The 26,861-nt window shown below is 45.9% G+C and overlaps 1 protein-coding gene across 1 annotated transcript in view; it reads left to right on the plus strand.

Moving 5' to 3' along the window:
- The first annotated feature begins 2,484 nt into the window (after positions 1–2,484).
- LOC119448089 (glutamate receptor 1) overlaps positions 2,485–26,861 on the plus strand; it is a 46,104-nt gene continuing 21,727 nt past the window's right edge. The window contains exons 1-6 of the mRNA XM_037711570.2: positions 2,485–2,937; positions 13,285–13,446; positions 13,675–14,031; positions 17,088–17,347; positions 25,181–25,294; positions 26,118–26,318. Coding sequence (XP_037567498.2) covers positions 2,814–2,937; positions 13,285–13,446; positions 13,675–14,031; positions 17,088–17,347; positions 25,181–25,294; positions 26,118–26,318 — 1,218 coding nt within the window. The 5' untranslated portion in view covers positions 2,485–2,813. The remainder of the gene's footprint in view (positions 2,938–13,284; positions 13,447–13,674; positions 14,032–17,087; positions 17,348–25,180; positions 25,295–26,117; positions 26,319–26,861) is intronic.

Here is a 26,861-nt window from a genome sequence, read left to right on the forward strand (position 1 = left end):
TGGAAGCATTCGGCTATTCGCTTACATTGAAATAATCGTCGATGTCTGCGATAGGCTGTATTTACCAGACCTTTAATGGGGCGCCAGGCTTGCTAAATCTGTTCTTCGAAATACGGCCAACTTGATAGGGTGCGTCTTTCTGATGATGATCACACCGTTGACGTGATGAAGCTGTGCCTCATCCTTTTTACCCAAACTTCGCACTTTCTGCATGGATATCCGTGCACTGTAGCCTCAGTAACCTCTGTGGATGTTGGATAAGTGCCGACCGAGAAATAATAAATCATTCACCTACGCCGGTTCTTCCTTGTTCATGGGGCAGCGGGGGGGGGGGGGGGGGGGAGAGACCTGGCCTGGCTTTCGCCAAAGTTGGCCGCGTGGGTAGATACGGTGATCAATTGCGCGGCACCTCCATCATTTTACTAGACGGAAAAGTTTACCACGTTGTATTGTGACACACCATGTGCCTTCGTCTACGTGACGGGCACTCCCCCCACTGCGTTCTTCTGACCACCACGACTGATCACCGCGACGAATCAAGAGTTAGACGCGGGTGACTTCAAGCTGCACCGGACCTTCCCGCGACGAAAGAAGAACGCAATGCGGGTGACGTCAGCATCCACCCCGCCTCGTTCCTGCCGACGAGGAGCCCAAAAAGGGACTTAAGGCAGAACCGGCCCTTTGTGAGGAGAGAGTCGCCACCAGCCGCCCCGTCGGTCTGGTGCGCTGTTACTGCTATTACCAGCTATTACCTGCTATTATACGCTATATATATCCGTACGCATTGTATAAATATTTCGTCTCCTCTACGTCAGCTCCTAGAGTCCGTCTCTCGTCCTCGACCCCGGGTCGCAATAGTGGTCAGTTGCTCTTTCTGAAAGTCATATAGCATGAAAAAAGTAGAATCACTGGCGCTTCCCGTAGCATACTGCGTTTAAATGACGCTAAAAGGATTAAAATATTAGAGCGATGGGACACACACAGCCACAATCCACATACAAGGACACCATCCTATTTGTGTTCATGTCCTTTATGCGCAACATTGTACATTCTTACGGCATACCAGCAGGCCCAAGTAGCTAGCTATCTGAGTGAAGCGCATCTCGCTTTTGACTTTGGTGTCGCAAAATGTCCACGCGATGGGAGACACAGGCAGGTAAAAAATTGGAATAGTGAAGCTGGGTGTTAAAGATGAGGGCAAGGGCGTAATGAACATTGTAGTTGAAGACTTGCTACAGAAGCGAGCATGTTGCATAAATTGTCGTTCGCTTCTGAATACAGGTTGAGAAAACAAGCAGCAAAATGGTTGGTTGGTCTCTTGGAAACATTGGCTGACACCGAAGCGGAGTTTCGTCGTGGTGGGGACGATATAGGACACAGGGACGGAAATATGGGCGAGTTTGTACGTGTGCATGATAGCCTTAATAACGTGAGAAAGGCGATGACAGAAGCGAATATGACAGAATAACGCTTGTCCTGTCGTTTTATATTCTGTCGTCGTCTTCCTTGTTTCACTAAGGCTATAAAATATAGGCGCATCGTTCAGTACGCCGTATTAACATCGCGCATTGCATGCAGTAGCACAGATTTCAAAGCAACCACATGACAATTGTCATTGGAGTAAACACACTTGCTAGCCTAATGTACAGGCGACGTGAGCAACAGAAGACAACGGAGCAAGACGGATGCAGTGAGCGTTGCGCACTTAAGACAAGAACAGCGATAGCTCTAGCGTTGCCGCAACAAGGAACCTCGGCCCGTATTGACGAAATGGTCTTGCGCTAGATTTGTTCGTAAGACAAATTGAAGCCAATCCTGATGCTACACATATTTTATTTTATTTTACTTTAAGAATGCTTCCAATCCCATCATAGCTTGTAGCAGGGAAGGCATACAAAATTTGTGCTTATACATATTGCTTACACATAACGAGACACATTATTATACAAACGTATGCTAGAGAAGGTGGTCTTCGAATAGTAAACAGCACTTAAGAAAAAAAAAATAATTTAAGCCCATGTTGCGCTTTTTGCACCTTTTGTAAGTCTTACAAGCTAGATATCAGCAAAGGTTGCACGCGAGCACAACGTGACATGAGAAATAAGCACTCCATGCACGCAAGCGGCGTGTGTCAGTACGCTTCAGACAGCTGTTGCTGGCCGGCACCATTCGTGCGAAGCTCTGGCTTGTGTTTATTCATCACGCATTACCCACGTGACAAAGCGTGTCCTTTTGTGCCACAGTCCGTTCCCATGACGACGAAAGTCGGGGTCAGCTGTTCGGTGGGCAACACAGGGAAAATAAAAAAAAAAAAAAAAAAGCGGACTCGCGCGAGTGGCTCTGTGGCGCCGCCAAGGCTGCCTATCGTATACAGGGCGCTGCGCTCTGTGGCACCGAAGCCACGCGCGGAGCTCTCCGCGTAGCGCGCGAACGCGCGCCCGAGTTTCGTCAGGCTCTCTGTAGAGGGCGACAGGTGCGCGCTGCCCGGGCCTATGACGTCATTTGGGTCCGAAGAGCAAGCGAGGAGCGCCAGGGAAAGAGAGGGACGCAGCATCCGGATCCCCGGGAGAGAGGGGAAGCCAAAACACTGCTCCCGAACGGGTCCCAGAAATGGAGGTCGCATCTTCCGCCTCGCAGCATCGTGGTCGGCGAAGCGAGGCTGTGCTCGGCACATCTTTGGCTAGAAACGACACGGTGCAGCGAAAACAACGCCGCCGCGGCTCTGTCGGCGAGTAGTGAGAGCCTCGCATTCCACGACGACGTAGTTCGCGCTGGGCTCGACGAAGAGTCAGCTGTGCGATATCTTTCGGGGGATGATGACGACGGCTGCCGCAGTGGGTGCCGAGCAGTCGCCGACGGCAGGTTTCGGCCGAACGCTGCTCCTGTCGATTGCATGCCTCGTCCTGTGGCAAGGCCTGTGCCAGGCCGTCAGAATCGGTGAGTGGTGCCCTCTCACTCTCCCGCCGCTGGTCCCCAGCCACGGCAGAGCTCTGCTGCTTTTCGTGCAGCAACATCAGCCGCATCATTCAACCGAGCGCGGACTTCTCGAAACGGGGTGGCGTCATTAAACTACTCTTGGCTCTCAACAGCGTGAATTAACGCGAACGTTAGTCAAGCGAGTTCGGCTAAGTATTTTGTTACACTTCATAAGAATCAATAAACTTCGATGGCCGCGGAGCGAGGTTACTTTGCAAGGATATCATCATTTTACTGCTACATCGAAAATGCTCACAATCTATATGGGCAGCTGTTTACATTTGGAACAAAAAGTAAATGCAATGACTTCCTCCTCCGCAGCCATATAAACACAAAGTCAACCAACTCACTATCCGAACAAGAAATATTCTCATATTTAATTTTTTAGCCGAGGTCGCTTAACTTCATTGACAAACAATGGCTTATCGTACACTTCAAGTAACAAATTTGTAGTACTTCCGCATATGAGTGAGACGTTTGAACCGCATTGCTATTCCCCTTTCAGTATAGTGGCAGTATAGTATCATGCTAACAAGGGCACTTGTCCACAGGTGCGATTGATCTTCTATAGCCGTTGCTTTCGTTTTCGAAGAAAAGAAATCCAGCATGGTTGTGTCTCTACAAAGTTTCACGCTGATATTGCAACTTTGAAGCAGTTTACAAATATGTGAAAGCAAAGGAACGCAATAAGAAGAAAGCGCCGCTACCTTGAGGAGTGCTTCAATTGGAGGGAGGAGAGCGTAGTGTATAAAGTGCAGAAAAAATATTTATGAGAGAAAGTCGAACCGAATCTTTAGCAGCATAGCTTTTGAGCACTGATAATGGAGTTATGTTATGCGGTATCGTTCAAAATAACTGTTAGCTTCTGTCGTGACTGTAACAGTTATGGGAGGACAACTACGAGCCGACCTGTGGTCCCTCGGTTATGTAGTCGCATGAGGGCGTCTATGCTAGCTGTTAACAGGGCTAGTAGTAGCTAACAGTAGCAAAGGAAAGTTTAAAGCAAATCTCCGCACTAATGTTTAGTGCAATATTGAAATACGCAACGATGGCCCACACGTGCTATTGATGACCAACTTCGCACATGCAGCTGTTGGTGAAATTTGATATCTTAGCACACCTTGGAGAATGCGGAATGCGTTATACAGCTGTATGTTGCGCGTGTTAGTAAACATACCAGCGTCCACAGACCAGCACAAGAGGGAGCGCACCGTTGTGTCTACGTATCTTTCATGTTTGGTGGCAGTAAAATGCTTTCCAAATACTTCGTAGGCAAGAATGCCGAGGAGGAGCCTCGCAGTGACCAAATAAAGACCGTCATGCATATGAGAATTTGATGAGAATGTTGCGCGGGGGTTGGTAAACGTACTTGGCAAGCATTTTTGAAGCGCTGGTGCACCGGTTCAACAGCGCCTTTTGAGAGAAGAGGGAAACGAGAGAGAGAGAGAGATTAGAAAAGAAGAATACCAGGCGGCAGTTATCCCAATTTGTGTTCTCACCACCTTGCGCACTTTCGGCATATCAGCACGAAACGTTTGTAATGAACAGAGCCTCAGTGACAATCCAGTCCGCTTTCTGGGCGCATATCGAGACCCCCATCTCCGTTTGTCTTCTCTATTAAAGACATAGGAGCAATGCAAAAAATGTGGTTGATCCCTCTTATATAGGAATCGGTATAGAACACGAAAGTGAAACGTGTCTTCACAGAAGTAGTGTAATGTTTATTGCACATTGATATATAATGTCTATTGGTGTTTTGTGGCTAAAGCGCCCTTAGGCGTTGATGCACCCACGCTGACGCCTGGTGGCACGTCTCCTCCATCACGACTACCAACGTCGATGACCATGAGCAACCGTCGTGCATATGGAAGCTGCACTACGCTGCACACGCTAGCACAACGCGAAAGACGAAGCACGTAACTGACACACTAATACAACGCGCAAGACAAAGCACGTAACTGAATCGTCACCGAGTCAAATCAGCGCGTACAGCGCGTCGTAATTGCAGCCTCCGCGATCAACTTCAGAAACATTTTCAGAGCTAATTGCGGAGGCCACGCTCCGCTGTGCTGAGTACGATGAACGCCACCTAGGTGGCGTTGGTAGTGCTTCTTGATGCCAGCGTCCCTTCGAATGCTGGCATCGAGGCGTCGTAGTGCTGAGACCACCGAAGCGTTCACTGTCGGTGCGCGTTAGTGTCATAATGCAGTACTTCTCTTTTCTGCTCGTAGGCGGCGGCACCGCCCCGAGCAAGAGCGCGGGTACACGGAGGAGTGTTAGATATATAAGGCGCGTCTGTGTAGCTCTCTGCAAATGCGTTTGTGGCGCAATGGGTTAAACGCTCGGCGATCTATCGTCGCGGACCGAGAAGGTCGTGGGTTCGATTTCCAAATTTTGCATGTTTGTGGAACTTTTTCTTCTGGTTTCTTTCTTTGTATTATGTTCTATGACGTATTTCCGTGACGGAAATACGTCAGTGAAGTCTTGGTGGACCCCGGCATAAAACACTTTCGTGTTAAAAAGAGTTGCAGTATAACTTTCGCCATTCACCGCGCAACTCGAGGAAGTCAGACACTAGCAACGAGGTGGAATCAATGATGCTGTACTGGCACCTCCAAGAGTCGCGCGGTGCTTAGATATAAAGGTGTAAAATATCCCCGAATGTTAAACTTTATGGAACAATTCCGAAGAAAAATAAAGCGCTCTTTTTTTTATTGCGATAGCAATTACATGGACACTTCAACCGGATTTCTGCCGTCGGCGTCACCGTCATCGTCGCCGTCGCCGTGAGGTTCCGTATAAAGTCCAAAGGCGATAAAATCATCGCCGCGCGCCGTATGCGCGAGCGAAAGCGCGCGGGGGACGCGCGCTATCACGGAGAGCGAACGCACGGCGGAAAGCAAACGTGACCGTCGCGCGAAAGGCCGTGGGGGTATGGGAGGGAGGGAAGCGGGGCGACGCTGTGCTCCTGCACCAAAGGCGTATCTTGCAACCGGGCGTAAGGGGAATTTGCCACTCAATCTCCCACGCGAAAGCAAGAAAGCGGGAAGGCAGCGTGGGAGGGAGGGGGAGGGGCGCGCGCAGCTTCTACTCTGCCAACAACTGTGGTCGTACTTTGCCCGCCGCTCTGGCGGTCGCCCGCACCGTCTGTTATCTCCACACGGCTCTGACCTTTGTATGCGCTGTGCATTCGCCGCTCTGCTTCCGTTGAAGCGATAGACCACACGAACCTTCGCCCGCTGCGGCGGCTGCGCTTGCTGCCAGCGTTTTGACAGTTGTTGTCTGCGGTCATTCAGTGTGATCTATTCATGTTTGCTTGTGCGCGCTGACATCGCGCTTGTTAATTCAGTTAGTAAGCGAATGTGTCCAAGTTTATGCAGCCGATAAAACTACTATCCCTACTCCGAATAGCTCTCTGCTAATTTGCTATCGCAATTGATGCTTCGCCTTTCGGGCGAAACTGCGACTCTTTTTTTTAATGTAACCACTTCGATTTCCGTGTTTCTTACTTCTTGCTGGTGGCTGTTGCTACATTTCTTGATGCTTACCCCCGTATTCAGAAATGCACCTTGAGCTGAAGTCCATGCCTGACTTGATATAAATTACGCCTTGCGTGAAAGTGCGCAGGACGCTCATTGCGTTTCCGCCGGCGAGTTCATGACAGACGTCGGTGAAATCAAGTCAAGCATGGGCTTCAACTTATGATGCATTTCTGAATACGGGGGTTAATTCCCCTAAGAAACTCATTGGTATTTTTTAACTTCACCTCACTTAATTATTCTCGCGCATCGCGTAGAAGTAGCACTGACCCTTCGAAGGGTCATTCCTCGCCAAACGTCCCAGACATTGCGCTCTACCCTCTCCGAACTTATTCTAAAAAACCGTGGTCGATCATTTTGATGCACTATTTTCCCTCGTAAAGTATTATTGCAATAATTCTTTTTTGTCTCTTACAGTGACTTGAATATTGCCGTGGTGGCCGAAACCTAGGTGGCGGAAAAACACCCGCAAAAATACAATACTACACGCAGCGCCTTAAAAATCAGCTGTTTGCTCGAGAAAAAATGCGCTTTCTTATTACCTCCCATTTGCGGCTGCTACTTTGTCTTATAATGTGGTTTGTGGTGGAACAATACGGTGATTCTGCGCTAATTCTGACTATTTTAGCAAATTTCTACAAACTGCCTGTGATACATAGATGGATACCAGTCGTAGTGAATTGAGCAAAGACCGTGTTTTCTTTAGGTTTTAAAATTATAAATCGTAAATCATTAGGTGGTGAAGGTTACTACTAAACTAACATTCTTAATTTCACCTTCACAACTCTTCTTCTTTCTGGGGTTTTACGTGCCAAAACCAGCTCTGATTTTGAGGCACGCCGTAGTGGAGGGCTCCGGATTAATTTTGACCACCTGAGCTTCTTTAACGTGCACTACAACGCAAGCACACGGCCGTTTTTGCATTTCGCCTTCATCGAAATGCGGCCGCCGCGGCCGGGATTCGATCCCGCGACCTCGTGCTCAACAGCGCAACGCCTTAGCTGACTAAGCCACCGCGGCGTCTGGATCAATACTCAATTTGTTCGATAAAACCCAAGCACCACTTTGTTTTTTTTTTCATGCCAGACTGAATAGTCTCAGCCATGAAACACTTGATGGCACTTAAATGAGGGGGCGCAAACAAGGACCCTAGTAGGAACGAAAAGGAAAACACAGACGCCGTCAATCGACTGAAAGGTAGGTACATGGCGGGAAAGGTGGCAGACTCAAAAGTTATCAGCGCATTGTCATTAAACATGACAATGCGCGTAAGCGCAAAATATATCTGTTTACGCATGACAATTCGTCTTTGTGCAAGATCATCATGGGCTGACATACACGCGCATGCTACCGCGATTTATGTAGAACAGACAGGACATAGTATCAGTCAGAGATGAGTGAGCATAAGCATTCGTTCACCGGTGGGGCATCGCCTACACCTTTCGTTACACCCTCATGATTGTAACTCCGCTCCAAAATGTGCTGACAGGTAAGTTCGGTTCACGCATAAGAACGAAGAAAGCTTCTTACGGTCGTGGCATGGCATATCACTAAACGCGTTAGCATGGGCGTGGGTCAGCCCTCGTTGATTTTCCACAGAGAGGAATTGTCATGCATCTTGCGTGAGCAACCGCACGTGTCTATGATTGACGAATTGGTACTATACCTTCGATCCCTTGAGCAAGCGCAGATAAGTTTTACGTCTTTCTCGTTTTCTAACATGCACTGTGCGACCTTTCAGATGATTGCTGACATTTTAGTTGTCCTTTTCGTCCCTACTTGGGTCGGTGTTTGCACGCCTGCATTTTCGTGCAATGAATTCTTACCAACTTTATCAACATTCAGTCATTCTAAAAAAGGGCTGCATAGCATACGGTCTGCGAGATAACTTTTAGTGGTCCGCTTCTGTCGTGGGCTGGTGCTGCCATCAGCTTATAGACATATGAAGAGAAAAATAACAATCTGTGCCCACATTGTGTAATGGTTATTTTATTTCCCCAACTTTTTATTTTTACCATTCGTCATTGGTTCACAGGATGCTGCGGCTCCGCTATTGGCGAGATCGGCCACTCAGAGGGACAGATGATTAGAAATGAATGCAGTCGTGCGAAACGAATCCTTACATAATACCACTCCTGCGTGATCGTCAAACAGGATCGATACAGGCCACGAACGTTTTCAGCGTCGAGCATAGTTGAAGCCATTGAAAGAAAGAAAAAAAAAAAAACGTGTCTTGGATCTTCTTGAAGTGCTTCTTGTTGGGATACTTGCTCTCGATGTTGAGACATCATTTTTGTATAAGGAAGCCGTGCGGCCGCATAGCGTGGAGTCGTTCCCACAAACCTTAATTTTCAAACTTTCAAAGTCTATTCCTTCAAAGTGGTTACATGTTTTGATAGATATGAAACTCAAAAGGAGGTCCCATAGTCAAAGACTGTATTGGGACCTCCGATCAAGGTTAGGGGGTGAGAGGAATTATTATCTGTCAGCAAAATAATGCAATATCATGAGATTAACATACAAGAAAAAGATAGAACAAATATAAGAGACAAGTTGAGCGGAAATATACAATAAGAATCAGAAAACAAATAAATAAAAAGTAGCCAAGTGTGCGAGCATGAACAGATGTATTTAAAACGTGAACTACGTGCAACTGGCAAGCATAAAAAGAAGAACAAAAAACAAATAGATGTATTGCAATACAAAAGCGCAACAATTGCAAAAGAAAAAGAAAAGATATGAGAAATATACGTGAAAATAGGTTAGGGTGCCAACCTAGACGACAGTCTCAAGAGCAATATGATACATGAGCAAGAACAATAAAAAGACGCACAGCTATTAATCAAAAACGTTTTAAGGTCATTTTTAAATTTGTATGTTGGGTTACGCTCTTTTATAACTAAAGGCAAGGAGTTCCACAATGAAATGGTAATTTACCATAATTAGCGTGCACTTTGGGCAAGATAAAATTCTTGTTAGATGCAAATCTCGTAATGCTAGCATTCAATAAAGATGATTCTGAAAGTAGGCCAACCGGGACCTGATTGCTAATTAGCTTATAAAGCAATATGCCTAAACTACAGTTAATTATTTGAGATACGGTGAGCATGTTATTACTTCTGAGCAGTTCTCTTGCATTAGCATTGTAAGAGTATAAGTTAATGCCCTGATGGCTTGATTTTAAATGACTTGAAACGAACTGATATGAGTATTATGTGTTTCCCTAAGACGCCATAGCACAGTTTATATGTAAAAAAAATAAATGCGCATTAGAGTGATAATAGTGTGTTAGGGTTGACATGTGAACCTGCTCTGATGAGGACTCGGATGCCGTAAGCCAATCTTTTTTTTTACGCATTCAATATGATGATGGAATTTAAAATTGCAGCCTAATTTGACTCCCAAGTTTGTGGCATAATCACTCCTAGTAATATGATGCTGCGCAATTAATACAGGAGTTATTCTATTTATGAGACGTTAGCGAGAGCTGAAAGCAACGAATTTTGTTTGTAGAGGGCTTATTTGCAGTGTAGCGAAGAAGACTGGCGCGCCCTATACACGCACTATCACCGGCCCGCCGACGAAGAGGAGCTCGCGCTCTCGGTGTCTGACGCTCGACTGAGACGGTCGCGTTTCCGAATCGTCAATGAACCGCACTACAGCAGTTTATTTTACAGCGAAGCTGTAACCTCTACCCGCCAAGGAAATTTTCGTGTCGTTGGCGTAAGCAAAAAACGTCAGGCTATAAATTGAATATAAATAGCATATCTCCTTTGAAATCAGCCATACAGCATAAAGCTCAGCACTCGTTTTCAAAAGAAAAACCAGAAAACAAGCATCAAAACCACATGATGGATGATAAGGCACGTGTGAACAATGGGAACACCCTCCGACACGTTCTGGTAAAGATTAGATTTGCAGCTGCTTCGAAAGGGGTTGACGTCATTCAAAACCCTCGTGAAACCAGTATCTCTGGTTTCACGCTTTGTAGAGCCACGTGTGTGAATTCAAGTGACGTCACAATGAGTAATCGTTGTGGGTGTCGTTTACAGCACTCCTTCTCCCGCCTGTGTTTCCCGGTAAAGATTACCGTTGCGTAAGCTACTCCGAGTGGGAAAGTACCCAACAGCGTAGAAATCACGTAGTGACGTCACCACGGTCTAGCAACTCCTTCAGTTCATTCCAGGTTACCATGGGTAGACCACGGAAAGTAAGGACGCCAGAAGAACAGCGTGAATATAATGTGGTTGTGAAGTAATAAAGGGTGTGGTTAAGTATATTTCACTTGTCTCTGGTTTCACTCTTTGTAGAGCCACGTGTGTGAATTCAAGTGACGTCACAATGGGTAATCGTGGGTGTCGTTTACAGCGCTTCGCTGTCCAACCACCTTCACAGCGTGGATTGGAGCCACAGTTCTTTTTTTATTGCACCATTCCTGAATATTTGCAATGTCAGAGTTCAGTTTAGTTACCAGTGCTGAAATGCAATTGGCAGAATTTAGTATCATCGAGTCATCGGCATATATCATGCATTGGGAGTATTTAAGAAAGTTAGGCAAGTCATTTATAAAGATTAGAAAGAGGACAAGGCCAAGAATGGACCCTTGTAGTACACCTAAATTAGTCATTTTCATATCCGAGACAGCATCAGAAACTTTGACAATTTGAATTCGGTTATGCAAGTAAATCTTTAATAGTAGCAGAGGAGGACCCCAAATTCCGATTAATTCAAGTTTTTTAAAGAGTATGAACTGATCAATTATATCAGATGCTTTAGTAACATGAGAACTACTGAGCCGGCAAAATTGCCCTCATCAATTATTTTCCTCTAAGTATCACTTAAAGAGACTAGGGCTAGGTCAGTTGAATAACCCCTGCCGGAATCCTAACTGATTAGAGGAAAGAAAATTAATTTTTGAACGGTATTGTGTTGAACGTATTACCACTAATTTTCTAATACTTTACTGAAGAAAGGCAAAATGCAAATGGGTCGATAGTCACTAATGAACGGTCACCTTTTTTAAAAACGGCAGTAATCTTTCCTCTTTCCAGCTTATTTGAGAAAATGCCTGATTTGAATATATTGTTAAATAAAACAGAAACAACATCTGATATTAGATGAGCAATCATTTTCATATGACAAGACTGCACGCCATGAAGCCCCGCGCCTGTGGTTTTCAAAATTCGTATGACAGAAAGTACCTCGTGAGCTGTTGTTGGCAACATGAAAAATGAATGAGGAAGACGAGCAAAGGAAGCCTCGAAATCGTGTGTTGCCTTTACGGACTGATTGAAGAAGAAACCACTGAAGGCATCAGTAATTTCTTTCGGATCACTGCCAACCTTATCTTCATGCTTGATTAATTATATATGATCAACCCTTACGTTTCCATTTTAAAGAAGTCATTAACAATTTTCCATTTCTTGCTATTATCTGTTCTACATTTAATAATTTTCTCTTCATAATACTGGCGTTTGGCTTCCTTCAATTTAGCATTGAGAGCATTGCAGAATTTCTTGTACCTGCAAAGCAGGCGGACACTAAAAGGTCGTTTTTTGGTTTCTTTATGTTTTCCCGCGCGCACATCACTTTAATAATCCATTATTCAACCAGGGGCCTTGAGAGGAAGCTATATTTTTTTTTTTTTGCATTTCCTTCTGTGGGAGTTCAAATCAAAAAGGTGTGCGCAACAAAGATAATTATTTCTAGAGTACCTTCTGTGGGTCAGTAATATCAGATACCGAGGACGAATTGATAACTGTGATGGCATCAACGAATCCATTTCTATCTAAAATAAGCTTGGTGAAAGTCGAGATGCTGCGAACATGAGAACGGGAATCGAAGTACAAAAATAAAGGGTAATGATCCATGACATCCACACTCAAGATACCTGCTTTGGGTGGAAGCAGCAATTTTGATAGTGCAAGATCAATACCCGTGCTTACATCATTGACTACGCCTTGTCGATTGGGTAATTAGGCAGTCGTAACCAAAACTATGAAATAAACTAGAGTAGCTCGTAGAGGAAAAAAATCTTCTTTGTCGTGTAAGTTAATATTTATGTCACCCACGATAACAGCGTTTTTTTTTTCTCACGTAATAATGTTTCCATGATTTTACTGAGTGCGTCACAAAATTCAGCGGCTGATGAGCATGGGGAGCGATAAATAACTCTGAGTACAATATTTTTGATGTCCAGATTAAGAAACTGGTTGTCGATTTCAAGCCATACTGATTCGCAATTGCAGCCATTTATGTTTAGATCGCGCCTACGCTGATACGTAACGCTAGCCGATACAAAAACAGCAACGCCATCATGATTACTTGTTTGTCTGTGGCAGTACTCTGAGCGATAATTTGGAAAACAAGAACGATGTACCGGGAGTAGCCCCTTCTTTGGTTTTATAAGAGCCCCAATAAAAACAAATACGAAAACATAGCTAAGAATGGCGTAAACATGGCCTGTCTTCAGAACTAACTACGCCTGGTAGCAGAAGTTCTATGACTAACCATAGCTGCCATTTATTTTCAAAGACCGAGGTCCCATTACAAGGCGTGTAGAGAATATCAACGAGTTTGATGACACCAAACAAAGACTGCCTGCAGCAAAGCGTGTAGCATTTCTCGCTGAAGTGCGGCCAGTGTGGCTTCCGGAGAAGTTGGTTCTGGTGCTCGATGATTTTCAGTTGTGCAGCCGTGTTCCGAACTCTTGTTGAATGCCTTCCGAGGACCAATGTGTAGCGTTCCCTATTTCTCGTGCACTCCGCAGGCGTGCTGCTTGAGCCCAGCCATAGAGATGCATGGCGGGAATTCGAGTGGGCCATGAGCAACTTCAACACGAGCCAGAATGCCAAGCGCTTGGGAATCACGTTCAGCACATACGCGGCTACAGTCGACCACGACGACGACCTCTTCACAGTGACGCATGAACGTGAGCGAAATTGGGACTTTGCGGGCAGCTTCCGCACTCCCCGTTTCTCTATCACTTTCCTGTCACATTATACACCCTCATTTTCTCTATCTTTCGTTCACGTTCATTACACATGACCATTCGTGACCAATCTCAGTCGCCCGCTAGTGCTTCGGCTCAACGGGGCTGAGTTTAGTCATAGCCCACGTGATCCGAAGCCGCCCTCTTCTTTTTCGTCCTACTCTCCAGTGTGCCGACAGCTAACTGCTGGAGTGACGACTGTGCTGATCCCGACGTCGGGGCTTTCGGATGCATTAGTCCGTTCGCTCTTCGCCAGCACGAACGTGCCACGCATCACGACCACACCTGGCGAAAGCTGCTCCCCTGAAAATGACGGTGCAGTTGCCACCGATGACGACACGGCGGCCAACGAGACGACGCCGGCAGCGGCGCACGAGGCCACGTCAGGGCGAGTGCCGGAGGGTCGAGAGCTGCTCGAGCCTCCTCTGGGGGTTAGCATGATGCCTGACCTGTCAGCAGCCATTCTTGACCTCGCCCGAGCATGGAACTTCCACTCGGCCGTATTCTTATACGACTCGGATCATGGTAAAGTGTAAACAACTTCGGATATTTTCTTTTTAAGATAACAAAAGTGTTCGTGTTTAAAGAATCCGCCTTTATCGCTTGGGGAAGTTCACTCATTTACTTATTCAGTTTTAGCCCATAAGCCGTATCTGCGTTCAAAGGAGTAGCATGTACATAAAATGACAGAAATATATTCTCGCACATTCACTACTGCGCACAGTCTGTTGAAACAGTGCTAGCTTGTTTATAGAACGCTAGAGTGGAAGAAGCGTTGTGTACTCCTTGCGTTCTTGCTAGATATTATTACGGTCATCTACCGAGACACTTTAGTGTCCAAGGTTATGCTCACCAGGACTCGTACTACTTCTGCCTCAATTCATTTTAGTGCACAAATGAAGGGGCATAGTACTAATTCTTCTAGCGCAATAATATTGAAGCGTTTACATTGAACATTGCCAAATGAATCCAACTTACGACCCATATAATTATACATTTCCCGGCGTAAAATTTGGGTGTAGCGGCTAGACTGAACAAATTAGCGTGCATTTTTTTTTTGTGTATAGGCTAACGCGACAGCGTTAAGGGCCCCGTGTCACAGGAAATCCGGCATTGGTGTCGCCGTAAGCGTCGGAGTCGCTGGTAGAAATAATCACTCCGAACCACATCATCCCGAACCACCCCGACCGGGCAGGCCCTTCGCGTGGCGCAATGCGTTAGTGAGCAAAAATTGAATTTCTCAAAGTAAAATCCGTCAGAAAAATCGTAAAGTATGACTTAACCACAACCTGCAGAAAGTGATAGCGTCGGATTGTAATTTGAATATACGAGAAAAAAGCCTGATAAGCAGCCAGGGATCTTTCAATGCTATCACGTTCCACTCCTAAAGGCTCAGCTTAAGCGTCCTCCAAATTTTTTGTTTACATATACTTTCTGCGTGTACTTTTCGAATGGTTGTAGCTTCTAAACACACTTACTCAAAATCACTTATCAAAATGCCAACATTAAGAAGCATAATTAAGTTGAACGCGGAAGCTGTGAAGAAGGAAGCAGGGAGCATGTTTGTTTTTTATTGTTTTTCTAGATGCGATTGTAAGTTCTGATTGGTGTGGCCAATCGCCATCGTGGGTATGAGCCATGTTGAAAACGACTCAACATCCACATCAACGACATTTCAGGCTATACTATATGCGTGCACGAAGCAACCTATTCCGGGATTTGTCTCAAATGGCACATCCACCCATGAAAATGGGGTCAGCAGACATATTTACCCAAACCAATCCCATGAAATAGGAATGAGGGATGGCAGGGCCTCTATCTAAATGGTATCATCTGTAAGAACGTTCGTTTCTTTTTTTTTTTGTAGTTGACAAAACTGTCAGTGGCAATAGTGAATGTGGGCGCTCACGGCTGGGCGCAACTGAAGTGCTATCATGTTGGGGTGACTTGCCGGAAAGCCTCAGCGACTACTGAAACGGATCATTGTGATGTACTTTGTCAACCGAGAACGAAGCTGATCGCGATGCCTAATTCACCGCCACGTGCAGTGAGTGGTAAGGTGTGCATCGTCAACGGTGAGGTATCCAGTTTCAGAGAAAGTGGATTAATTTTGCTGTGTTTTGGGAGGATGTTGCGCCGCTGGCTGCACCGGTCGATCCAATACAGTAGGATCAACGCCTACATTGATGGCAGACGCGCTTTGCTTGCAGCTGCAGCAGAAGCAACAGTTTATGGCCAAAATTGACTGGTGGGCTAGTTAGTTCATGAACATAGACAAGCGTACACACGCAAACTCTCTCTTTCTCACGCACGCACGCACGCACGCACGCACGCACACACACACACATATGCATGCATGCACGCACAGGCACAGGCACACACGCGCGCGCGCACACACACACTGCAACAACGTTTAAAAACACGTCTATCGAATACTGTGACATAACAACAATATACGGAGATTGCATTTGTTTTTCATTTGCAAGAAAACGATAATGGAGACACCGCTCTCTCTGAATAATCGCTTATTAATTTGATTATTTATGGTATACGAAGAAGAAGGAACAAAAAGAGATGCAAACTGGCTACACTGTGTAAGTTCCACAGTGTTGATGCTTACTATATCCTGTCTTTTTTTATAGGCACACTCAGACTTATATATATATTAAAGTAAAGCTTTTTCTGAATGATTCAGAAATGTCTCGCTTAATGGCGATTCCAACAAATGCATTTGATCTGTGGTAATATTATATTTAACCCTGAGTACGCGGAATAGCGACAGAAGTATTCTGGTGGTGTTGCGCGCCATGGCAGCCAACCGTTGTTAGATGGCGTCATACTGGGCCCTTGGCGTGACTGTAAATTCAGTTTTGAGGCCATCCGGGCCTTTCGTGATGTAGCGAAGAAAAAAAGCGTGCTTGGTTTGTCCAATTGAGTGCCAATAGGTGCCCAGTGAACATGTACGAATGTTTTGGTTTTGTGTTGTGATTTTTTTTAATGGTTTCACATTACCGTTAGAACCATGTGCACTTTCTACCACGGCCCCAAGAAAACGGCGAAAGGTTAAATCAAGTGCATCGGCAATTCGTATGCACTGTATTTTAAAGTAAATGTTTTTGTCTTTATCTTTCCAAGCCACTACAATAAGAGGTTATTGTACTGCAGAAAAAAGAGTGCTTTAGCTGTTGCTTTGGCTCTACGCAAATGCTGTACCTATTTGAGAAGATTAAAATAACAAATTTCATGCACAACCAGGCACTCAATCATCTTTAAAACGCGCAAGAGTCAGAGCGGCCGGCTTGAGTGATGGCTGGTGCAAAGTGCGCGTCATTTTTTATTTCCGCATTCCGTGTGCCGTTTTACCGGTCTGTCGATGCTTCGTCATGGCCTGTTGACCTTGACCATACGTTCGTTTCCTCAAAGCTTGTGCGGCCACCGTATAGTTTATAGCCTTGGCAAAAAACAAAACTTAAAAAAAAAATAAGCTTGGCCAGTCTAGCTTGTCTCGGTGTTAGCATTCTCTCGCAAGTCACGAGTTCACGCAGCATTCAAGCAGAAGCGTATACATGGGCGAACCGCAGCGCTGTCCACGCTGGGACGGCTGCTGCAGCCGCCGGAGGGCCGCCAGCGACTCGCCATCACGCGGGCGCTGCGAGTGTCACGTGACGGAGGCTCGGAGGCTGCGCACGCCGTGCTGTCCGGCATGGAGCGCGCCCACCCGCACGCTCGCAAGTTGGTCGTGCTCGACTGTGACCACCAGCTCGCCAAGGACATCGTCATCCGGCACGTGAGGGACATCTACATGGGCAGGAGGAACTATCACTACGTGCTCGCGAGGCCCGTGAGTGTCTGCTCGTGGCGTTTTCTTTAAAGGTATTTCGAGTTAGGCTGGAAAATTTCACGATACAAGCGCACACCGTGTCTCTCTCGAACATAAATGTCACACGAAGTCGAAAATACGATTGTCTACTAAGCAGCCTACGACCAAGCTCTTCTTGCCTACGGCAATGTCGTGGCCAGATTTGTATTCACTCCAGCAGGGCGACTGCATTAATTACGCCCGAGGCAGAGACAACGATGTCCTCAGTGTAGAAAGACGTCTGCAGTCATTGCGGCCTATTCGGAGGCAATATAAAACCATGTCATGTCTACAGGATGATACTCCTGTATCTACTAAAATACATCGCGAAAAGCACATCGTTATTGAAGTACAACAAGCAACACAAAGTTAGAGCTCAATATACTTATTATCGTTGTTTATTCTCTCATAATTGTAAGGTAATTTCCAGTAGAGGTTATTGTGAAATTAAATGTATTCATATAGCAAATATATAAATTAGTGTGACTAAAATATTATTGCGATAGCAATTACATGGATACTCCAAGCAAATTATGGCCGTCATCGTCGCCGTGAGGTTCCGTATATATTTAAGTCTATGGTTGCTATATGGGAAAGCACAAAAATATGTGCGAAACAAAAGAAACGCTCGTGTAATTAGATTTAGGTTCTCGTTAAAGGGCCCCTCACCAGGCCAAATAGAAAATGCTGGTTATACGCTGGAAGTTGTTACGTGCCCTCTTGGGAGCGTTCTACAGCAAGAATTTTTCAAATTGGTTCATTAATAGTCGAGATAGAAATATTTCAGTGCCATGCGCCCATGATTTCACGAGGTGAGCGTTACTGCCAACAACGACACCCTCTCCACTTGCCCCGTGTAGCCTCCGCAAGCGACATTCCTTCCCTGCGTTCTCCCACACCGGAGCTGGAGGATCGCGTGACGCCTACGTCACGGGCCCCACTTTCTTTTTTTTCCCCCTCGTTTTTTGTTTCTGCGCGGCATACTACCGCTGACGGTGTCGCGCGCGAGGGCGCCGCGAGCTGTTGCATTTGTTACGTTTCGCGCAGCGCACGATTTTGCGCGCTGTGCACGAGAACACCCGACTAGTGGTATAAGTCAGTTCTACACGAACACTGTAGAACAAATAACAAGTGTTATTTAGTGCTATTAAACAAGTGCTATTAAACAAATAACACGTCACGTGTCACTATGTGCGATGTCCCAGCATAGGCATGTACGTAGACACCCTTGCTGATATACGTCAGCCACCGTTATGAGCGCGGCGCCCACGAGGAGAAGGGCAAACCACATTTAGTTTGAAATTTCAGCTCTTTCTGCAGCTCGTAGCGATGTAAATCTTAGCAGAAACAACCATGAGCGCGCATTGTATGCACTGCGCTTGTCAGCTCAAAATGGCCAGACCTGGTGAGGGGCCGTTTATAGAACCCTAGAGGGTCAAAATTAACCCGCATTCCGCCACTACGGCGTGCCTCATGTTCCGATTGTGGTTCTGGCACGTACAGCCCCATAATTCAATGAAACTTTAACACTTCTGTCACGATGCGATGTGCCGTGGGAGGCAATGACAATGCTCCACAGCCTTATCAGAGGCTATAAAAATGGCGCACAACAACGCCTCAAGCAAACACGTCTCGCTGTGTGTTCTGTGTACTACCCAGACAAACAGCAGTGGTGCACCCAAGGTAACATTTACCATCAGCTCGCCACTCTTCCATTGCACTAAACGCTTAAGAAAAACATTCACCGTCAAGATCACCGCTAATTATCGTCAATCAAAGCAAACAGCACAGAAAGCTTCGCTTACGCAGATTCCCACAATGCGTGGGATCCGTATATGTTTTCTTTTTTTTTATCACGTTCTATTGTTTTATTTCCTACATTTATATTTACACGCACATCTGAGAAATTTAAAAACGCACATATAATAGTACATGAACGAAAATCATTAGTACTCACGTAGCATTTATTCCTGATAAATAGTGGAAAGTGACGAAGCATGCCGGGAGTTCTGCAGTGGGCGGTTGTGATCAAAGTGTTGTTCAAACGGCGTGTATGGACAGTTAGACGAACACCCGTGGCGTGGATGAGGTATACTGACTCTAATGTCAAATTAAAGATAACTTCACAATCATCGTCATCATGCCTATATTGCGTGCAGTGCGGGACCAAGGCCTAGCTCATTTTGTCTATAGTGCCGCAAGTCTTCCTATTTTACTTAATCAGCTCCAACTCCAGCTCTACAACAGACTTGAAAATTAGTATTCCATTTGCTAACAAAAAGTTCCTTTAAAGCCAGTCTTGCTAAAGCGAAGTTTTTTACTTGGACACTCTGTATTCTTCTTCACCGAGTACAATGTTAATCCCGCCACTTGATCTCAATGTTAACGCCTGTAAATGCGCCCAAAAATGTACACCACTGAGCCAGCTTGTATTTGATTATTCTTATTGACCGTAAGTACACGTGATGTTGAAGTTGCATCGACTGCCGTGCTATACGAAGTTGCGATCGCAGCATTGAGCCGAAACCGATATCTAACGAAGGCCCGTCTCAGGCGTCGGCCGATTCTATGAGTACCACTCGTCAGTGATACTGCGTAGTTTCATTGTTCGTTATGAATACCTTGGTGCGGCTTCCTACGAAAAGAGAGCTACTCGCCTCCCGATTAGCGCGCTTTCTAATCAGCCTTTGATTCGAACTGCATGCTGAAGAGGTAGCCGGCGCCGCTTTATGCGTACTCTTCTAATTGGGATGAATACCCCACGCGTACTATAGTCTTCTCGCACGCACGCCATATCGGGTGTGCGGGTTTTGAGGTTTCCGCGGCAGGAGCGTGAGCAGTATAAAGAAGTGGACTCCGAGAGATCTAGGCTCTTTGCACGCTCTGAGAGGTTCGGCAAGAAGACAACAAAAGGAGAAATTGTATAATAACTATTATGACTGGAGAATACAATCGCGCCCTCACGTGCTGGGAAAGTGGCGTTACATTACCAAAATTCGTGCGCCGACTTTCTGGCGCAAGACAGCCACTGCGCTCTGCGGTGAAGTGGTAGCAAAGAACTGTTCCTATAGTGTGGCGCAGGGGCCAAATTAAATTAAAAAAAATAATATCTCGCTTTAAATCAAAAACAAAATGAGGTAATGACGGAAATCATACGCCAATAGGCTTATCTATTGCGCATTTTCTGTCATACTGTTACGAGGAGTACCTCATTGCCAAAATCAGAAATGAATGTGGAGAAAAAGCGAAATTTGTGTATGTTTGGCATAATTTTTCGTAAAATTTCTTCATTTAATCGGCACCTAAATAATATTAGTGTGATATACTACCATAGAAAACTCTAGTAAATTGATTAGAATAGACAAATCAGTAGTAGTTTTGGCAGGAAAAAATGATTAATTTGGTAGATGTTTGTCAGTCTTCGGGACTCCTTAGGAGCTATCATCATCATCATCATCATCATCATCATCATCATCATCATCATCATCCGCCTATATTTTATGTCCACGGCAGGACGAAGGCCTCTCCCTGCGATCTCCAATTACCGCTGTCTTGCGCTAGCGTATTCCAACTTGCGCTTGCAAATTTCCTAACTTCATCATCCCATCTGGTTTTGTGCCGACCTCGACTGCGCTTCCCTATATGTGACCTAATTGCCGATAACTACCTTACGATAAGCAGACGAATCCTTGTTGGTTCAGCGGGCGAAGTTGTGACGCGTTAGGCACGAAAATCATGTTAACAGCGAAGCTCTTAAAGCTGGAGGAGAAACGTCCGATGTCCGCAGAAAACTCCCCGTCGTAGCCTAGCAACAACGAGGCTACAGATGAGCACCACCTGGACCAACCTCGCCTAGCCGTGCATGCGCCGAAGCAGTAGCGATGACGTCACCTTGTGTTGCCTAGTAATCGCCGGAGCAGGTGCGCGCTCGCTTCGCCCGACACAGACATGGCTCCGCCGAGATCCCGCCAGCTGCGCGCTACTGTGCAAGCGCCGTGACGTCATCCCGGCGTGTCGTCTGCTGCGCGCCGCCCGTACAATGTGCATAGCTTTCGCCCCACTTCCCCCACGTGTGCTCGGACTGCAAGTGCTTCGCGAGGCATTCCCCGATGCCACGGACCACGAGGAAATGCTTATACACTTCTTATAACTTAGCATCACTTGGCATTACTTCGTATAACTTAGCATCACTTCGTATAGCCACGACCAGCTAGGAACCGATCAGCTCCGCTGTGTCGGTAGCCTTGCGCCACTAGTGCAAGCTACCCAGACTTTTTAATATTTTTTTAGAAACCGTGTTTCATGTACATACTTGGTAAGCTTTGAAAGTGCGTGACGTGACGGGAATTGATTTTCACTGTGTTTCTGCGAGGACACCGACGTTTACTGGCGCACTAGGAATGAGTGTTGCTGCTTCTGCGTCTTGAGAAATAACACTGTCATCAAAAATAAAAAAAAAGCGGATGCATAGAAAATTTTCTTGAACATCAGTCGCTGACGTAGTAGACTTGCTTCAACGTGGTGATATTTGGAAAGATGCCGTAAGCAAATCTGGCATGATTTTTAAGCTTTCCGCGACGATGACAGATTCACAGATCCAGTGGGCGTCCAAACGATGAGGAAGAGGACCGGCTGATTACGGCTGAGATGGGGTCGAGCGACGTAAGAAGAAGGCTGAGTGAGCGTGCAGTCTGTAGCAGCACAGGAGCCCTGAGACAGCCAGCTACAAGAACGACTCAATACAACAGAAGGCATGGAATCAACTTTTTCCACGCGCTGGGACCAACGACCCACTATACTGCAAAATAGCACGAAGCTAATTCTGCATCACAACATGTTTCACGTAAAATGAGCTTTTGGACATTACGAGATTTTTCTGTAGTGGTATTATGTTGAAAACATTAATGATTGTTTCATAGTACTACTTACTCTGAAGCTAATTAAAAGCTGCCAGTGGGTCTTTCAGTACTATCTAATGATGTTTGCACGTTTTCTATTGCAACTCTATAACAGCATTATAAAGTTCATACGCAAGAGGAATCACAACATTTTTAGACGCGCCGCTGGAACCCAATTGTATGCTATTTCTTGCAGATATCTGCCTAATTACACACAGAGTGTTCTATCCAGTGGACGGTGTTCCGTGAGCGTGTGGGGAGCAATCAGCAAAGATGGCCTTGGTCCCCTTGTGCGTCTGGAAGGGCCCTTCACTGCGTCACGGTACTGCGACGTCATCACTAGACACCTCGTTCCGTATGCGCTGGACGGTCCCTTCAGCGACGGCTGCTATTTTTTTCAACACGACCGCATCCTGATCCATAAAGCACGTATCGTCCAGTCATTGCTAGAAGAACATGCTGTTTGCCAGCTTGAGTGGCCTCCATGTGGCGCCGACTTGAATCCCATAGAAAATGTCTGGGGCATGTTGAAGAAACGGCTGTCCACACGAGCCAACCGCGGCCGCACGGCCGATACGCTGTGGCAAGCGATCGCACAAGAATGGGAAAGCCTGCGTGGTCGACCGGAGATTACTGAGTCGATGCCCACACGCATCAATAAGGTGCTAGAAAACGGCGGACATTTCACTTCCTACTAGATCATTGAGAGACCTATGTTTCATGACACTTCTTTAAATGTCTTGTGAATAAATTCATCCCCTTCAGACACGAATTATGATGCACTGTCTGCAAATGCGTCAAATGCGCATGGCATAATTTCAAGACGCTCACTATTACATTCCAAGAAAGAAGACGAAGCAATGTGCTGTTTTGTGCGAGTTTCAGTAAAAAAATTAATTAGCGTATAACTCATTATCTAATTATCCTGAAATCCGTCAGCTTCAATGCTTGCATAAAAAGAATCAACTATTAGGCCCGAAACGCATGCACACTTGCTTTTTCGGTTGTATTCGTGTCGACCGGAGAAAAAAAAATACTCTTGACGTTGGTCTTGGAACGCGGCACGTCGAACGATTGTCTAACATGGTAGTGTCTCCAGCAAAGTGATCATCTGCAGCAATACGCAGGACAATGAAGTTAACTGACCGCTAGTTGTCCTATCAGGAAGCGGACACGAATGTGCACACTGAGTTTTAGGTCATTTGAAGAAACACGTGGCGTGGGACGCGCCTCCGAAGTTCGAGTCCCCAAACGAGGACGCCGTGTCGCAAAGGGTTATAAAAAGAGTCATCGCACCCGATTATTTCTTATTTTTCTAAATGTAACCACTATAGCAGCGCGGTGGTTCGGGCTTTGCGCAGCAAAACCTGGGCGCAGGCGATCAAATCCCGGCCGCTACTGTCACTTAGCGATGGGGGAGGAACGGAAAAATTCTGCCTACTGACTAAGCATCTGTGTCCCATGGCTGCCTCACCGCTCACTCACGCACTCACGAAAAAAAAACAAAAACAGCGTGGCTACGCGAAAATAGAACTGATAACAGCCGAAGAATACGCTGTCTGATTACTTGTACTGATATTGTGCTCTCAAAATATAAGCAAGTAGCCCTGGCTAACAAAGAGCGCGTCACGTTGAAAGAGATAGGTAGAAAATATTTGCGCACAGTGCGAAAATAGACAGGCCATAGATTTAAGGAGGGATGCGTCTTCAACGTAGCGCTGCTGTCGATCGCTGGTGACGTAGCGGAAGTGTCGCGAAGAGGCTCTTGGCCACGCGCTCGCGTGGTCCGCAAACTTTTGTGGTTGACTGTACTTGGTAAGCTTTGAAAGTGCGTGACGTGACGGGAATTGATTTTTGTTTCTGCGAGGACACCTAGGGAAATAACTTTGAACAAGGTAGTAAGCAGGCATGATTTTTAAAACCAAAATCTGAGATGGGGTCGAGCGACGCGTCTGGGATACAAGGCATGGAATGACCCAAAAATAGATGAGCGTCTTATTTTGCTATTTGGTTGTTTATATATTTTCTAATCGCACCACATTAAACTTCAGATTACACACTGAATAGATTGGCATGTGTTTTACGAATTTAATGATATTTAAGAAGAATACGTCTCGCCATAGATTTTTTGTTTTTAGGCGGCAGTAAATGGGCCTGAATGACAATGGCATTGAAGGTTTGCAGAATTTTTCAAAGAGCGCGTAATTTTAAGTAGCGGTAAAGTTCGGAGTGAAGTTGTAGGCACCGCTGATGATGGTATTGCAAAACGCACATCTCGCTTTCTGTTCGTCCTTGCCAGACAAAGAAACAACGGATCATGCACACTAATGTTGCATCTAAAACAGCATGCTAAATATTACTAGCCATGCTCATTTCTTCGATATAATGCTCCAGAAAATATGCTCGCAAACGCTGCAGGAGAGCTCGCCGACCGCCCAGCAATGGCAACAATCCTTGCCAAGAATTGTGTGGCTCTTTACATTGTCATGAGAGCACATTGGCAATACATCGAAATACGTTAGTAACATCAAAGAAACAAATGACTCAAAGTGGAAAGAAAGGAGCCACGAAACTGATTAGTAAGTATTGCGTTAACGGCGTGGACGGGAACGGAGAAAAGTAAAAGTGTTACACCTGATGTCAGGGATGGAGAAAAAGCATACCGGATAGGCAGATAGAGAGGAAGCCAACTAAGGAAGTATATTACAAATGAAAGAATGAAATATAAGCAGGGACGTGTGACGAAAATTTAAAGTGCTGAGTAAATAAATTTAGATAGATAGTACTAGTGGAAACCGAATGAGGGTATTTATTTTATAACGCAGCATTGCTGGAGAAAATTTCCTTATGATGGCTATTACAATTAAACAATAAAAAATACAGGTACCTATGCTGTCCTTTTCTTTGCTTATCGCAGGTTGTAAGCCACCGGTACCTTGAAGGAGTCACTGAATTCGCTGCCATCAACATCACAGCGTTCAGGTTCCAAAACACCGAGGAATTGACGCAAACCTACAATTACAAAACAACGGTAAGTTAATTATTCGCTGCGATACCCTGAAATCCAAGGTATTGTTTTGATGAAAGGCTAGGCACTTCCGCTTTTGTCAATTTTTGTGCTCTTGCTGTGGTAACCGTAAAATACTGCCCTTGGTATAGTTCCTGTGATAAAGAAGGTACGAGATCGCTGAGAAAGTTCTTGGGGCGAATATGTTTATATTGGGACAAAACAAGAAGATAGTTGGTTTTAACTAAAAAAAAAGTCAGACGACAGCTACCACGGTCATATGGAAGAAGTAATGAATCAGTTTAAGATTCTAGGTAAATGCAAATTTTTTATGCGCGAAGATGATCTAGATTAGGAATAAAAGCAAGGACAAACATTCCATTATCGGTCGTTTTGTCCGGTTTAATCAGCATCAACAATTTACTGCCAACATATAGACGAGGGAAAATTGGCGTTTTGTGCTCTTGAATGCGTTTCCGTCTGCTCATATTCGAATTTCTGTTATGTACCGCTTCATTTTGAGCAAAGTTGACAGCCTGGAACCTATGTTTTTTTCTTCTTTGCCTTGTAGTATTAGGAGGCACTACTTTTTGCGGAATTGTGTGTAGCGCAGTCAGCATAGCCGCTTCGTACACCCGAAGAGGTTCTGAGCCAGCGCTTGTAACTCTCAAAGCTAAGTGCAGAAATTCAACTCGCAGATTGAGCCCGAGGCGTAAGTAAAAAGGGTGCGGCTCGTTCTTACGTCTTCCTTTGGGCTCAGTTGGTCGTAACCGACTGGCCCATTTGTCAGCCGAACAAACGCCGATGATGCATCGAGCGCGGGCACCGCTTGCGTTGGTCACTGCAGGCTGAAGAAGCGGCCATCGCGGACGCGGCGCAGCTGCTGATCAGCGCGTATCGGCGCCTGCGGGAGGAGCCCCCCGCTCGCAACGGTGACCTCTTCGAGGACCGCGTGCGCGTGGACCCTGGCGCGGCCACCTCCCAGTGTGGTGGCATCGCCTACCTCACCCAGCAGCAGGGCCAAGTGGTCGACTCGTACCTCAAGGGCGTAAGCTGCACCACCGCCCTTCGAAGGCCGAATTCGCGGCCGCAGTCAGAACGGACGGGGAAGTAACGCCGGCCTCCGAGCGCAGCGCTTGTCGAAAAACACTGACCCGTATGAGGAATTGCTGTCCTTGCAACGTGTGCTCCTGGTCGCTATTTATTTAATTAAGGATTTATTTTCTTGAACACGTTCGCTGTGGTGTTATAACGGGTGAAATGCCCTTTGTGTAGATGCCGCTTTTAAGCTACAGTCACGTGGAATGCTTCTGAGTCCTTATTACCGTGTACGTATAGAACGCAGATTGAAAGCCAGCTTATTTTGGGCAACGAGGCATTACGGAGGCGAAATGAGGTCAGAAATGCGTTATACTGCGTGCTTCGCGTTCTGTTCACTAGATTATCATGCTGCAAGGAGCTCAGGAGTCCCGCATGCACATCCTTGCATCGGTTGCCATGACTGTGCCGCTGACGTCCTGCGCTCGACTTGCTTTTCCCTTGGTCATCCTACTCTATCAATGCCCTTTGCACGTATTTTGCACTCAGTTTA

This window comes from Dermacentor silvarum, chromosome 4 (assembly GCF_013339745.2).
Source record: "Dermacentor silvarum isolate Dsil-2018 chromosome 4, BIME_Dsil_1.4, whole genome shotgun sequence".
Lineage (NCBI taxonomy): Eukaryota > Metazoa > Arthropoda > Arachnida > Ixodida > Ixodidae > Dermacentor > Dermacentor silvarum.